General features: G+C 45.0%; 1 protein-coding gene across 1 annotated transcript in view; it reads right to left on the reverse strand.

Moving 5' to 3' along the window:
• LOC146784506 (zinc metalloproteinase-disintegrin-like VLAIP-B) overlaps nt 1–14014 on the reverse strand; it is a 3216124-nt gene that overhangs the window by 1799373 nt on the left and 1402737 nt on the right. The window contains exon 12 of the mRNA XM_085632968.1: nt 7600–7777. Coding sequence (XP_085489094.1) covers nt 7600–7777 — 178 coding nt within the window. The remainder of the gene's footprint in view (nt 1–7599; nt 7778–14014) is intronic.

The raw sequence follows: 14014 nt of genomic DNA on the forward strand, positions 1-14014 counted from the left end.
GGCTGTTCATTAGCTGCTGTCATGTGCAAAAACGTGCCGTCACCCCCATGTGTTAATGCAAGGCGTCCGCCATTTGCTGGCAAGTCTTTCCTGTGTGGGGACACACTGTTTGTCTGGCTGTGACCTAGGCCATATGGGCAGGGGGCATTGTTGTCTGCTTCTGAGTTGCACTATGTGATTTTTGGGGCCCACACTCCCGCCATCCGGCTTACCGTGTCTTGTGTTGGTGTTATCTGTGGCCTGTGACTTTGCATTGTCCAGCTGGGTGCATGGGGCATGGTGGCGCCAGTGGCATGTGCGTGTTCATGGAGTGTGGTTGAGTCATGCAATAGCTTGGGGTGGTTGCGTGCCTGTTTGTGAGTTTGGTTGTGGATGACGTTCCCCCCATGTGAGGTGAGTTGTTTGTGTACTCACCCGGGTCTCGGAGTCCTTCTAATCCGTCCACTGACACCACCGGCAGTATGGCCATCACCCTCTCCTCCCAGGGATGGTAGTGTACGGGTCTGCGGGGCGGCCCTCCTCCAGTGACGTTGGCCTGGTTGTGGTCGTCGGTCATTTTGGCTCGGACCCTCCTCCGCAGATCGTACCACCTGGCTTGGCATTCATGCCTGATCCTTCTGGTGGCCACAACAGCATTCACAGCATCTACAATCCTCTGCCACATGGCTGTTTTTTCGGACATGCAGGTCTGTCTGACCAATGTTCCAAAGAGGTGTGGCTCGACTCTGAGGATTTCGTCGACAAGGACCTCCAACTCTCGGCTAGTGAACTTTGGATTCTTGTTAGTGGGCATGGTGAGGGGTGTTGGTGTGGATGGTGGGGGGGCTGTGTGGATGGTTGTGGGTGTGTGGGTGTGGTTGTGCAGGTGTGTGTGTGAATGTGATGAGGGGGTGTTTGTGAAGGTGTGTGTGTGAAGGTGTGCAAGTGTAAGGTGTAGTAATGGTTCAAGTATGGTGCTGTAGGTTGTCTGTGGGGTCTGGCAGCAGTGAGTCTGTTGCAAAGGCTCATGGTTTGTGTCTGTGGGCCCTTTTTATTGGTCCATTGGTGGCTGTGGCTGTGTTTGAAGTTTGGGTGGGTGTGTTATAAGGAGTGGTTGTGTTTTGGGCCTCTGTTTGGGATTTTGGCAGTTGCAGGTCAGTGAATGTGTTGTTTTTGTGCTTGTTGGACATGTTTTGTGACTTTGTGCCATTCGATGGGTGTATTCTTGTGTTGTTTTGCTTTGTCCTGGTTGTGTACGTGCGTTTTTAGCGTGTGTACGGTGTGTACTTCGGGAATTTTGTTGTACAGTGCTGTCCTTGTGTCTGGCTTGGTACGACTCGTACATGCGCGATGTAGTATGAAGGTGCTGGTGTTGGGGCCTGGGGTGCGCTCCGTACTTAGAATGTTGGGGTGGGGGTACGCTCCATACGTACGCGGGTGAGGGTACGGGTCGTACATACACGGTTGGGGTGGGGGTACGGTCCATACGTACGCGGGTGAGGGTACGGGTCGTACATACACAGTTGGGGTGGGGGTGCGCTCCATACGTACGCGGGTGAGGGTACGGGTCGTACATACACGGTTGGGGTGGGGGTACGGTCCGTACATACACGGTTGGGGTGGGGGTATGCTCCATGCATACGCGGGTGAGGGTACGTGTCGCACATACACGGTTGGGGTGGGGGTACGGTTCGTACATACACGGTTGGGGTGGGGGTACGCTTCATACGTACGCGGGTGAGGGTACGGGTCGTACATACACGGTTGGGGTGGGGGAACGCTCCATACGTACGCGGGTGAGGGTGCGGGTCGTACATACACGGTTGGGGTGGGGGTACGCTCCATACGTACGCGGGTGAGGGTACGGGTCATACATACACGGTTGGGGTGGGGGTACGGTCCATACATACACGGTTGGGGTGGGGGTACGCTCCATGCATACGCGGGTGAGGGTACGTGTCATACATACACGGTTGGGGTGGGGGTACGGTCCGTACATACACGGTTGGGGTGGGGTTACGCTCCATACGTACGCGGGTGAGGGTACGGGTCGTACATACACGGTTGGGGTGGGGGTACGGTCCGTACAAACACGGTTGGGGTGGGGGTACGCTCCATGCATACGCGGGTGAGGGTACGTGTCGTACATACACGGTTGGGGTGGGGGTACGGTCCGTACATACACGGTTGGGGTGGGGGTACGCTCCATATGTACGCGGGTGAGGGTACGGGTCGTACATACACGGTTGGGGTGGGGGTACGCTCCATACATTCACGGGTGGGGATTCGACTCGTACATAGGAGGGCTGGGGGGAGTGTTGGGCGCGAATGCGCGCACATGTCTCCATGGTTGCTATGGGAGTTCGGTGCGGACGGTGTTTTTTCCATACGGTTGTAACATCTGACGCACGGGATGGATCGTACTTGCGCGGTCGGACTTCACTTTTCACATTTGTACGGTAAATCGTCCGGAGACGTGTCGGGCACATTTTCCGACCCAAGGACGTGTGGGGAATTATTCCCAATGCGATTCGTATGGAGTTTTTCCCATGTGAATCGTACTTGGCAGTTTGTACAGCACTTGTACGATTCGTACGGGAAAAAGACCGGATACGAGTCGTACGGGGATTTTTTTTACAGGATCGTAATCGGCACCTATATCTCTGGATATCTCTAGAAACATGCGCTGTTTACTCCATGTAAACCACTGGTTAAGTACCCTGGGGTTAAAGACCATGTGGTTATGAGCGTTGTTCTATAAACCAGGGATCCAAGGGCACTGCGAAAGCTTCTTATTGGCATTGTGTTGTGTGCTGAAGTCATCAGTGTACACAAAATGGTAGTTCACTGGGAAGGTGTGATATGCGTGAACTGAAGATGTAGAGCATGTATTTTTTTTGCATGTCAAAACGCGAGGAGATATTGGAATCTCTCTTTATGTATGTTTCTGGATTTTAGGAAGTATTTGCCCGACTTCAGAGTTATGAAATAAGACACAACTATTCATAGAGTGTTCTGTATAAGTACATTTTTGTCTCATGTATAATTTAAGAGTAAGCAAATGGTAATTGTTTTTTAATGTCATGATAATTATATACTTGCATTTATCTTGAATTGGTTGCCAATTTGTTAAGAACCATTTTATCCATTTCAACATTTTCAGTGTTTTATCATATGCATATGGTACTTTTAACTTTTATGGGGGTAGGCCCCAAAATAAACATATATTGAATAATAACTTCAATAACATCAAACTCCTACTGTGTCAAGTCTGCAACATAGCTTGGTGTACAGATATCTATGAAGATGAGGGAGATTATCAAGTTAAATTATAACTCTTTATTTCTAAGATAACTTGAGATTTTTTAGAAAATGGAACAATCTTAACCTTGCTTTAATGGCATGTGTATTGTCAGTAAGATGGTAAAACTGCCTCAATACCGTTTTTTTAAAGACAAATTTAATTGCATTTTTGGAAAGTACACCACAGTGTAACAAGAGAAATAAAAATTAACATTGAGTAAAAAAAAAAAAAAAACAAGGTGTCAGTCGACACACCTCCCCTCCTTCCGCCACCCGCGTCAGGCCAATATGTATGATAATTCTCCGGCCCACCCCTTTCCACCCCACCCCACATGCTTGCAAATCTCAGATTCCAGCATGGTTCTCCCTCGTGGGTTCCGGGAGTAGGTCAATCCCTATGTATCGTGCCCAGTATCCCCATATCTTTGTATACTTATGGGGACACCCCCTAGCCTCATATACCAGTCCTTTCATGTACATGTGACGATCAAGCCCACTCTGCCTCGATGCTGTAACCTTTTTAGATGTATCCCCCTTCATGTTCCAAAGGAATTGTTTAAAAAGTAGAAGAAAGCTGACAAAAGTTTATCTGGCAAAAAAAAAACACTTTGCAGTTCAATACTTCAGATTCCTTGCAATTTGGGAAGACTTTCACTTCAATCTCTTTGGCTGTACTATGTTTCCTCTTTCAATTTTTTAATTGTCAGCAGGCATGAGAAGAGAATAGCTGCCACTATGTGACTCTTTTCCTGGTTATGAAGGTAGCCCGAATATGTCACTAGAGGCCTCATTTATGCTTGTGGCACTGCCCTACGTCAAAGTGAAAGGTCAGGAATATACAATACTTTTCTACTATGGTGTATTTCTGTCTTTTCCCCCAGCGCTGGCGCCGTTTTGGCAGCCTAGAGCCAACACAGACACCCTTGCACCCTGGTGCAAGGGGCCTGTGTTGTCAACAGAATTGTTTTTGTGCAGGAAGGGGGACCTTCCTGCACAACAACAATCCTTGGAGGGGTTTGCTTCTTTCTATGTGTGCTGTAGAATGCAGCACATGTGGAAAGTGGAAAAATGAGGAGAAATAAAGTTCTTTATCCTCGTTGCGCCTCCCCTGGGGGGGTATAAGGTTTTGGCGCATCCGCAGGTTTATATGGTTGATTTTAGGATTTGCGCCACCGGAACAGAATATGGCAGAATATAAGGAGACCTTGTACTAATTTGGGCTTTAATTAGTATACATAAATAATTTTCAATCCTAACCTTGCACCTACTATGCAAACACATGTCTTATCTTGCTGGCATGATCTGGACTTTAATATCCTATGCCAGGTGATTAATGGGTGTTTTTCTTTCATTTGAAGAGTTGCAGAAGGAGTACGCAATGCCCAAACATGTTTTTTTTTCAATGTCTGCCGCTTCAATGTTGTTTCCATCGTTTGTATCTGAACGAAATTAATCAAGCTCATAATGATTTCTTTGAAATTTCTGGAAAGACACCAGAGAGGAGGGTTTTAGGTATTGTTTATAATTTTTGGCTAACAATAAAGGACATAAGATTGCTGATTTGGCATCTAAATGGAATCTAGATTTGGTACCGATTATACTGCTGAAGATATTAAATTGATCAATATGCTTAACCTGAAGTGCTTTGAGAATATCTAAGCATGAGCATAAAAACCAACTGAGGCTGTGAGGCAACTGCCAGCGCAAAGCATGCTAGGGAATGGAAACGTCTACCTCCTTAAACAAGCAATGCTTGTTTTTCGGTCCTGTGTACATTTAGGGTCTCATTACGATGTCGGGCGTAAATTCTCCTCCCAACAGTCAGAATCTCCTCGACCGTTCCTGAACCCTTCCGACCGACTTGGTCGGTTTACAATCTACCCAACCGATTACGATGTCAGATTGTAAACCACGTGGTCATTCCAAATCGTTTCCGATTGGCTTTAGGAGAATTTGTGTCAGTCGGAACCGCTTCGTACACCTCTATGGACAGCGTTTCCAACCTTGCAATTATGATGCCGATTTCCACCAGCTTTTCAGAGTCAGCCTGTCCGACACGGAAAGGCTGACAGAAGGTGACTTTGGGTGCCACTAGCAGGGCCCCCTTCATCCTGAGGCCTCGGGTTGGAGGCTGAGGGAGTACCTAAGGGACCCCCCTATAAAACCCAGCACTGTGTGGCAGGCACCATGGGGGCCTGCCATAGAGAGCAGGGTTTTACACACACACCCCATTTCACCATAGGAGCCTGTGTTGTTGAGGGGAACACAGGCTCCCATAAGAAACAATGGGACTCCAACCGAACAGTGTTCGGTTGGACTGTAATCGGTCGGGCATGAGTCTGGCGAAATGTTTGCACCCAACATCGTATTCAGCCCCTTAATGTCAATGGCTCTATTTGGCTCTATTTTCCTTCATGTTCTCTCTCACATAGGGGTTGGATCTTATACTTGATATTTGCAACATAGGTTCGTTTTCATGCTGGAATGTTGCCCTGTGTACTTTTGATAGAGAAAAAAATCAGGAACAATCTAGCCTGTTTAAGTTAATGAGGTTGGGCAAGCATTTAGATAATTGTAGCTATTACTTAAAATGCAATATATGCACTATATTTTGGTAAATGAAGTGTTGCATGGTTTCTGCACACAGGTGGGAATATTTTACATTTATGACTATCGGTGAAGATCCTACAGTGCTTAATTTGTAATAAAATAATTTCCAGGGCCCTTGTCAGGAGGCCTTTTAAAGCTTGCAACCCCTATCACTCCAACCAGCGGTAGCATCTACACGATTGCTAACCAAAGCACTCTTGCAAGTGTGGCAATGCAAACTATTCAAGGACCCCAAAGCTATAAAAGTGGCTTAGGCAGCAGGTTGATTTTAAATGTATATCGGATTAATAAATTACAGTTGTTCTGTTCATGTCTAAATTACACAGAAAGCGCTGCCATGTGGCCTATTGGCATGAGTGCCAGTGTTCACAATGAAGTGCTGGTACCAGAAACCACAGCTCAAATTAAACACTGATCCTATAATGCCGAATCACTGTTTTTCTCAACTCTATTTTGCTGTATTGAGATAATAAAATGGAATTTGACTTTCACACAGTGGTAATATATGATTTTATCTGCCCTTATTACTACACTTGCTCCAAATAATATATTTAATTGAGGCACATTTATTTTCACGGGCGTTGCTTATATTACAATGAGTGAAAATAATCTATATATCCCATTCCGTGTGAGAGGACCTGATGCTGCCTGCCTCAGCCCTTGCGAGGTGGCATATGTGTTCACGTTCAGGTGACTCACAATCAATTCAAACAACCACTACCTCATACTGACTATCATGTGTCCTTGGATTCCGGTGACAGTAAGTAGCAAGAGGAACCCAAGAGTTTCAACTCTGGTAATGACTGCCTGCCTCCCATGTGTGCAGCCGCGAGAGAAAGACACCCACACCTAAATTACCTAATTATCCAAGACACCTTAAAAGCATTACACTGTCATTTTTTGCTCAAGCTCAGACAGGGTATTATTGACAGGGATACTGTGGAAAGAGAATGGTCACAGTCGGTGACTTATGGGAAGTATCTATGAGCCTCTGAAGGAGGTTATGCACCGTGTTCATGCCCTGTGGGTTTTGGGGACAGTAAAACTGCGTCCAGGCCATAGACATGACCTGCTTTTGTGCAATGCATATATGGAATGGGCGCCGGCCTTGACCTGTCTCCTGTATGGACCAATGTTCTGTGCGTAAGTATAAGGGATGTAATATTGCATTATAGCTTTCAGAATGTTGATGAAATGCTGTGAATAAACACATTAGTATGAAAATATGATATTGTCGTACAAAACCTACAAATGTCTGATATAATTTTAGTTTACTGCATTGAAATGCCAGTTGGATTAAGCGCTCGCCCAAATGAAAGTGTTCCCGGAGCACGGGAGAGAACATTCCCGTTCTATCCTTCTAGAGAACTAGACTCCTTCTAGCAGAATCCAAGCACCTTGGACCTCTCTGAAAAATTGTACATTTGTTTACGGAATGTAAATTGAAAAAGAAAGGACGTAGATTTGTTTAAATTGTACACAGCTGCTAAAAACTAAATCCTGATCAAAATCCTCTTCATCAAAACCCCACTTCTTCTCTAGCTCACAATGAAATATATTTAGATTATTTGTAAAACATACAAGCAGTGGTATATTAAGTCGGCCTATACTTCCCTGTCATTCGAGTTCCACAGCACAGCATCTTGCTATCTGTTATGCATCGGTTGAAATGACAGCTATTGCTATATCTATGCGAGCGCCAGTTACCTGCGGTGTCCCGCAGTCGCACTGTTCATCGGCCTCAATGTAGCCATTTCCGCACACAGGAGGAGCTACGAGATTGCTCAGATCCGGTTTATCTTGCACGCACATGGGCATATTATTTAGAATGAAGTCCCGATACTGGTTTTTACTGCACGAGCTGAATGCTTTAGGTGCTGGCTGCCTGTAATGCAAGAGAGAGAACAAATGTGTCATCCGAGTAGCAAGCGCTGACTCATGATGAGCCATTAAAAAGCAAAGTATCAGCTGGAAAAGAATGCACAGAGATACAAGAATTATCGGAAAATTACTAATATCGTATAGTACTCATCTTCATGCCACTGTACCAGACAATTAAAGCTATCACAATTTATGGGTTTCATAGAGCCGTACTTTTTATTTGAAATTGCTTTATAGACATTTGAGCTTAAAGTCAGTATAGCAATATAGATTTTTTTTCTGACTGGGAAAGAATCTGCACATCCAGCAAGTGCATACATCAGCAAACTATGTGAACTCACATTCCCAGAAAGTCATTCAGTAAGCCTAAAATGATAGACATGTTAAGGTCCAGGACAAAAATATAGAAAAACAAAAATTGAGCAAATAAAAATCATGATATTGTGGAAATATGGATTTTTATGGTCGGTTATGTCCCCTATCTTGGACCCCAACGGTTTCATGTATAAATCACAAGTACATGTATGTTCCCTCCAGTTCCAGTTATGAAGACGCAAACACATGTGCGTCCACCGTCAACATGTCCTCTTTCAGATCCGCCATGAATGGGCCGGATATTCTATTCCTAAGCATGAAAGGCCACCGGCTTTATATGGTTCACTTATCCCATTTTACAGTCCAGGCGAGTAGGCCCTGATTCCGCCATTAAGCCTTTTCCTGCCTTCTGCCTCTGAAAGCTCCAGTCTGAGCTCGCATCTGTATCCATGAACTTTGTCCTACTCCCTGCGCGGCTAACGGTGCCTGACTCGGCCTGTCGGCCTATCTGCCTGCCAAAAACTGTATTTCACCTTCAAGATTATCTGCTCTGCTCCGCTCCTCATCCGATGCATTCCTGTCTGGTAGTTTAGGTAAACATTCCTCCAGCTACCGTGCAAAGGGCCAGGCCTCGCTGCCCTCATGCAAGTAATTCATAGCCCTGTTACCATGGAATATTCCTACCCCCTCGCATCTAGTGTAGACACTTAGACGCTTGTACACGCACTAACAGTCAGTATAGTCAGTATAGAATAAGATTCTATCCTAAGAGACCCCTCTTTTTGGATAACACTGTTCTTTAAACATAGGATATTAGATATGATTTGGGATTAGGTTGACATAACCCCAGACTTCTGTCTCCACATATAGAGCTAAATGTCAAGTCCCATTCTCCCTCTAGTTGCACGTCAATCACACGTCATGCGGCTGCGCGCGCATCTCTGCCAACTATTTCTGCTGACATTGCAGGATTCTCTTATGGATCCACCCACATATTACATCATGTATGACGACGTTTATTAAATTACGCCCTCTATTAGCTACGTATGCACCTCTTATCAGCTGTTACGCCTCTTGCATCTGTTTCATTGTAATGTATTTTCTATAAAACTGCTTATCTGTCAATAATATATGTCCCTTCCTTCCTGAACTCTCGTGGTGATGGAATAGAAGGCCCATAATTCGAATTATGTTCCTTTGTATAGGAATAAAACCCGTTCTGAACCTCTAATACCACGGATTCTGCCTCTTATTTTACTGAGCTATTATTATAGATTTTCCGCATCAAATTAAGTCCCGGTAATTAAATTATTTACCACCTAAATGGCGCCCGAACAGGGACAATTTCTCATCTCACGCGCCGGAGGTGCGTTGCAGGCCCGGTCTCCTGTCACAGCTGGACGGACAACAACGCGTACCCACAGGATTTCCTGTATCTCCCTCCTGCCGAGCGGGGGTAACTGAGGCTGCGATCAACACCCAGACGAGGCGGTGAGAAGTGCGAAGTATCCCGACCAGAGCCTAGCTGAGAGAGCAAGATCCGAGGTATACAGAGGCCCACCAGGTTCCGAAGTTCCGAAGTTTCGAGTCGAGTCCAGTCCGGTCCGAGTCCGAGTCCAGTTCAGTTCAGTTCCGAGGCCTTCCGTTCCGAGCTACCCGGTGAGTACCATTATCGGGGAGGCGTTCTGACGTGCACATAGGTTGTGCCGGTCAAGACGGGTTTGGGTACACAAATCCGGTCTGCACTGTTTCAGCAGTGTATCTGTACTGTTCAGCAGTATATCAAGTATGTCTAGTATATAATTCAGAATTACCTAGTTAGTGTCGAGGATTATGCTTAGTGACTAGATCCCTAAATGGCCATCATTGTTGTTCATTAAATATTAAATGTTAAATGTTTTAAATACGTTCTGCATATTGTGGTGTGAATGACTGTTCATTATTGTGTTTTGTTGTATTAAACGTGTTCAAAATTAGGTATCAGATCAGTTCTCAATATGCCGCTCTTTTCGAAATTAAGACAGATCAAAACTAGAAAAGGGGTACTCGAAGAAGCTGTTCCCATTCCTCCTAGGGACACTCCAGGGTACTTCATGTATCATAAACATGGCCTAGACGCCATATTATTTCTTGATTTATGGGTAGACTACACCAAGGAATTACCAGAAAGTCAGAGGTGGCCCGCAACTGGGACCTGGGATGCAGATTGCATCATGAAAGTGGAGGAAGAATTATGGAAAAAGAAAGCTAGACAATCACAGAAAGATGCCATTGAATTATGGCGTAAAGAATCGTATAGACGTACAGAAAAAGCACGCAGACAGGAAGAGAAGAGTAAGGAGAATTCAAATAAAGTCCGAGAAAATCTATTAATTGAAGAAGGTACCCGAGCAAAAGCAGAACAAGTAGACAGACAAAGAAATGCCCTTATGAATGATATGTATCCTCTTCTGGCCGAAGGGTTACCTAAGGCTACTCTGGAGACACCAAAAGACTTGCCACCTCCGTTGTTTCCGATAAAATCACATCCCAAAGGACATCCCAGAACCGCAGAAGACGTGTTCCTTTCCTCTTATTTAGACGACGCAGCTCCCGAGTATGCTAATACTGCACCACATAGACCGCCTGCCGAGGGGGTTCAACGCCAAGACCCTCCGTCTGTACCTCCGCAACAACAAACTCCGACACAAGTTCCGGCCAGCACATCTGTTTCTACAGCTGTACCCACACCTATGGTTGCTATATCACGTTCAACGAATCCTTTCACACCCAGCACCCCAGGCGGTGCTACAGGAGGTACAACAAACATTTTTTCCACGCCACCCAGAGTAAATAAACTTTCCTTTCAAGAATTAGCCCACCAACGTACGCCCAAACTAGTAACTCCCGACACGCTTAAGGAACTTCTAATAGATTGTAGATATGATCCTGTGCCCGGCAAAAAGGATGAAATGCTGCTGGCATCATTACGTATCCGACGAGCTGCAATATATTTAGGGAGGCTACCAGGAATGACTACACATTTAGAAAATATATATCATTTTGTCCAGTCAGGGCGAGATTCTGAAAGTATTAATAGAGCCATGGAGTTCAGAAAGTGGAGATACAGGGAGAACTGTTACGTTTCCTCATAAATTGTGTGGTCAGAAATCAAGACCGACCAGGGGTAAATCCGGAAGAAATGCAAATTCTTACCACATGGAGTCGGAATATATCAGAAGGGAGACATGATAAACGATTAAGTATAATAGCTATGTGCCGAAAGATCCGCAAAGAAGTAGAACGAATACACGAAGAAAGATTAGCAGTAGACCAGCCTGAACAAACCGAAGAGGAGAAAGAAATAGAACTGCCCCCAGGACAGTTAGAAACTATGGCCTATGTAGGTAGAGGAAGATCTTGTAATAATACTAGATGCTTTACTGATCCGATACGTCCAATATGTCCAGAAAATAACAGAAATTTTCAAACCCCTATAATAAATATAAGGTCCCCCGAACATTCGTTCCAAGCCGCTGACAAATTACTCCGAGAACGAAGGGGTTATCATATACTCGATTCTATGGACGAACAAGAATTAGCCAGGTCAGCCGTTCACTGGGTTGACAGTCCCGGAAAATATAGTGATGATACACTAGCACACACGTTTTTGAACCTCAACCCAGATGAACAGCGTTTAGCTGGTATCTACATGATTCAACAACTCCTCGTATTATATAAAAGCCAACACTCCGATCCTGGTCCCTTACCTGATATATTGACTGAATTACTCACGAATAAATGGAGAGGTTCAGGTACTGAGTTAATTAGAGAAATACTAGAATCCAGAAAGCAGTACATTCTTTTTGTATGCCCCGAACATGTCTCACTGCCCATCAAGGAAAGAACGACGTATTATATGGATAGACAGAATCCCTTACGCGAAGTGCACCCGATAAAAGGTGATGACAACCAGTTTAAACGTGTGTTTGTATACACACCCATATCTAAAATGGAACTATTAGAAATGAAGAAAGTGGTACCCAGTCATGACAAAGACCCAGCGGGTTTCCACCGTGAAATTAAAGACATGTTGCTCATGGGAGAGTATACCTATCCCGACATTATGAAAATATTAAAGGTATTAATGCCTGCGGGCATTTATGAAAAACTCAAAGAAAAGGATTGGGAGGTGGGAGACCAAAAGATAGATTGGACAGCATTAGAAAACGAAGAAACAGCTCGAGGTCCAGGTCTAGGGCTTGGGGAGAAGACCAAAATACTACCAGGTTTACTAGTACAGGTACTGCCACGTTTATTAACTACGAAAAAGGAAGACTGGGGTGCAATCTCAGCCTGTAAACAAAAGCAAGATGAAGACACTAGTGACTTTTATGCCCGATTCGAAAAATGTTTTGGTATAAATAGTGGAATAAAAGCAAGTAGCGAATCTTATCCACATCTGTTTGTGACAAAATTAGTTGAAAATGCCCTGCCCCAAGTTAAGAATAGAGTATTGAAATTCGAGAGTACCTGGCAAGGTAAAACTCCGTCACAAATGTTACAAATGCTACAGTACCATCACAATAGAATTAGGGAGGAACAAGAACATGAACAAAGACGCATGAAAGACACGAAAATGAAAATGCTAGTTTCCCAGACAGTTCCAGCTGACGGTCATAAAAAGGGTATGACACAGTCCAGTGTTTCAGCAGTTTCTGTAAAAGGGACATGCAACTATTGTAAACAGCCAGGTCATTATGTACACGATTGTCCAGTTTTAAAACATAATATCGCCATAGGTAATACAAAAGAAAGACCGCGGCCACTTAGACAGGATCAGAACCAACTAGGAGCTCCGCAGCATGCACAGGCCATGCCAGCTCCGCAACAGTCTATGCCAGCTCCACCACCGCAGCCTATTGCTGCCACACCAACAACGACACGACAGATGTACCAGACTGCACAGTATGACTACCCTGATTATCAACGATACTCATGAAACAGCCTAGAGAGGGAGGTTGGCTTACCCCTTATCGAGGTCCCTGTAGATCAAGAAGGACCTTATGTATACAGTGAACTATTAGGCCAGGATAGAAAATTTTTACTTGATACAGGGGCAAGCCGAACAACCATAAAACGTAGTGAAGTTCCAGGGGCACCCCTCTCAGGCTCACAGAATATTTCCCTTGGTTTTTCAGGAAAACCTATCATTAACGAAGTATCACAGCCTCTTCCCCTTACGATTGGTCCTTTGACACGAACTACAGATTTATTGCTTACTAAATCATGTCCAGAAAACCTGTTAGGTATAAAAACATTGAAAGCTCTAGGAGCTATAATATGTTGTTCTCCGGAAGGAGTAAGATTGTTTTTACTAGGGGTGGGCGGAATTTGCGGAATTAACCTTCGCAAATTATCGCGAGAATGTTTAAAATTATCGCAAACAAGCAGAAATATCGCGAAGATGCGGAAGTTTTTTTCCGGCATGTTCGCGAGATTTTCTGCATGGTTGCGGGTCGCCAACTTACCCATGTGGTTGCTTGCGGGCGCGGCCATCTTGTTTTGAGTTGTTCTCGCGGTGCATGATCGCGAGAAGAAAGACGTGATCGCGCGACGCATGACGTCACTGCGGGCGCGAACTGTCGCGAGACAGCGCAAATGGCTAAAAACAATACAACATCTCATGGAGAACGCGACCGGATCAAGAAAACTTGTCGGCGAACGCAGGGATTCAGGTAAGGCGATCGCGCGCGCGCGAGAATGTATCATTTTACAGCGCGAGCAAGAAACAAATTATCGCCAAGCTGCGGAAACCGGAATTTTTGACATTTTCGCGCTCTCCGCGGAACGCAAAAATGTCAAATTATCGCAATTTCCGCGAACGGAACGAAATTTTTGCCCAGGCCTAGTTTTTACGTGATTTCAAAGGGCACTATGTGTCCCG

The sequence above is a fragment of the Triturus cristatus genome, chromosome 11, assembly GCF_964204655.1.
Source record: "Triturus cristatus chromosome 11, aTriCri1.1, whole genome shotgun sequence".
NCBI classification, from domain to species: domain Eukaryota; kingdom Metazoa; phylum Chordata; class Amphibia; order Caudata; family Salamandridae; genus Triturus; species Triturus cristatus.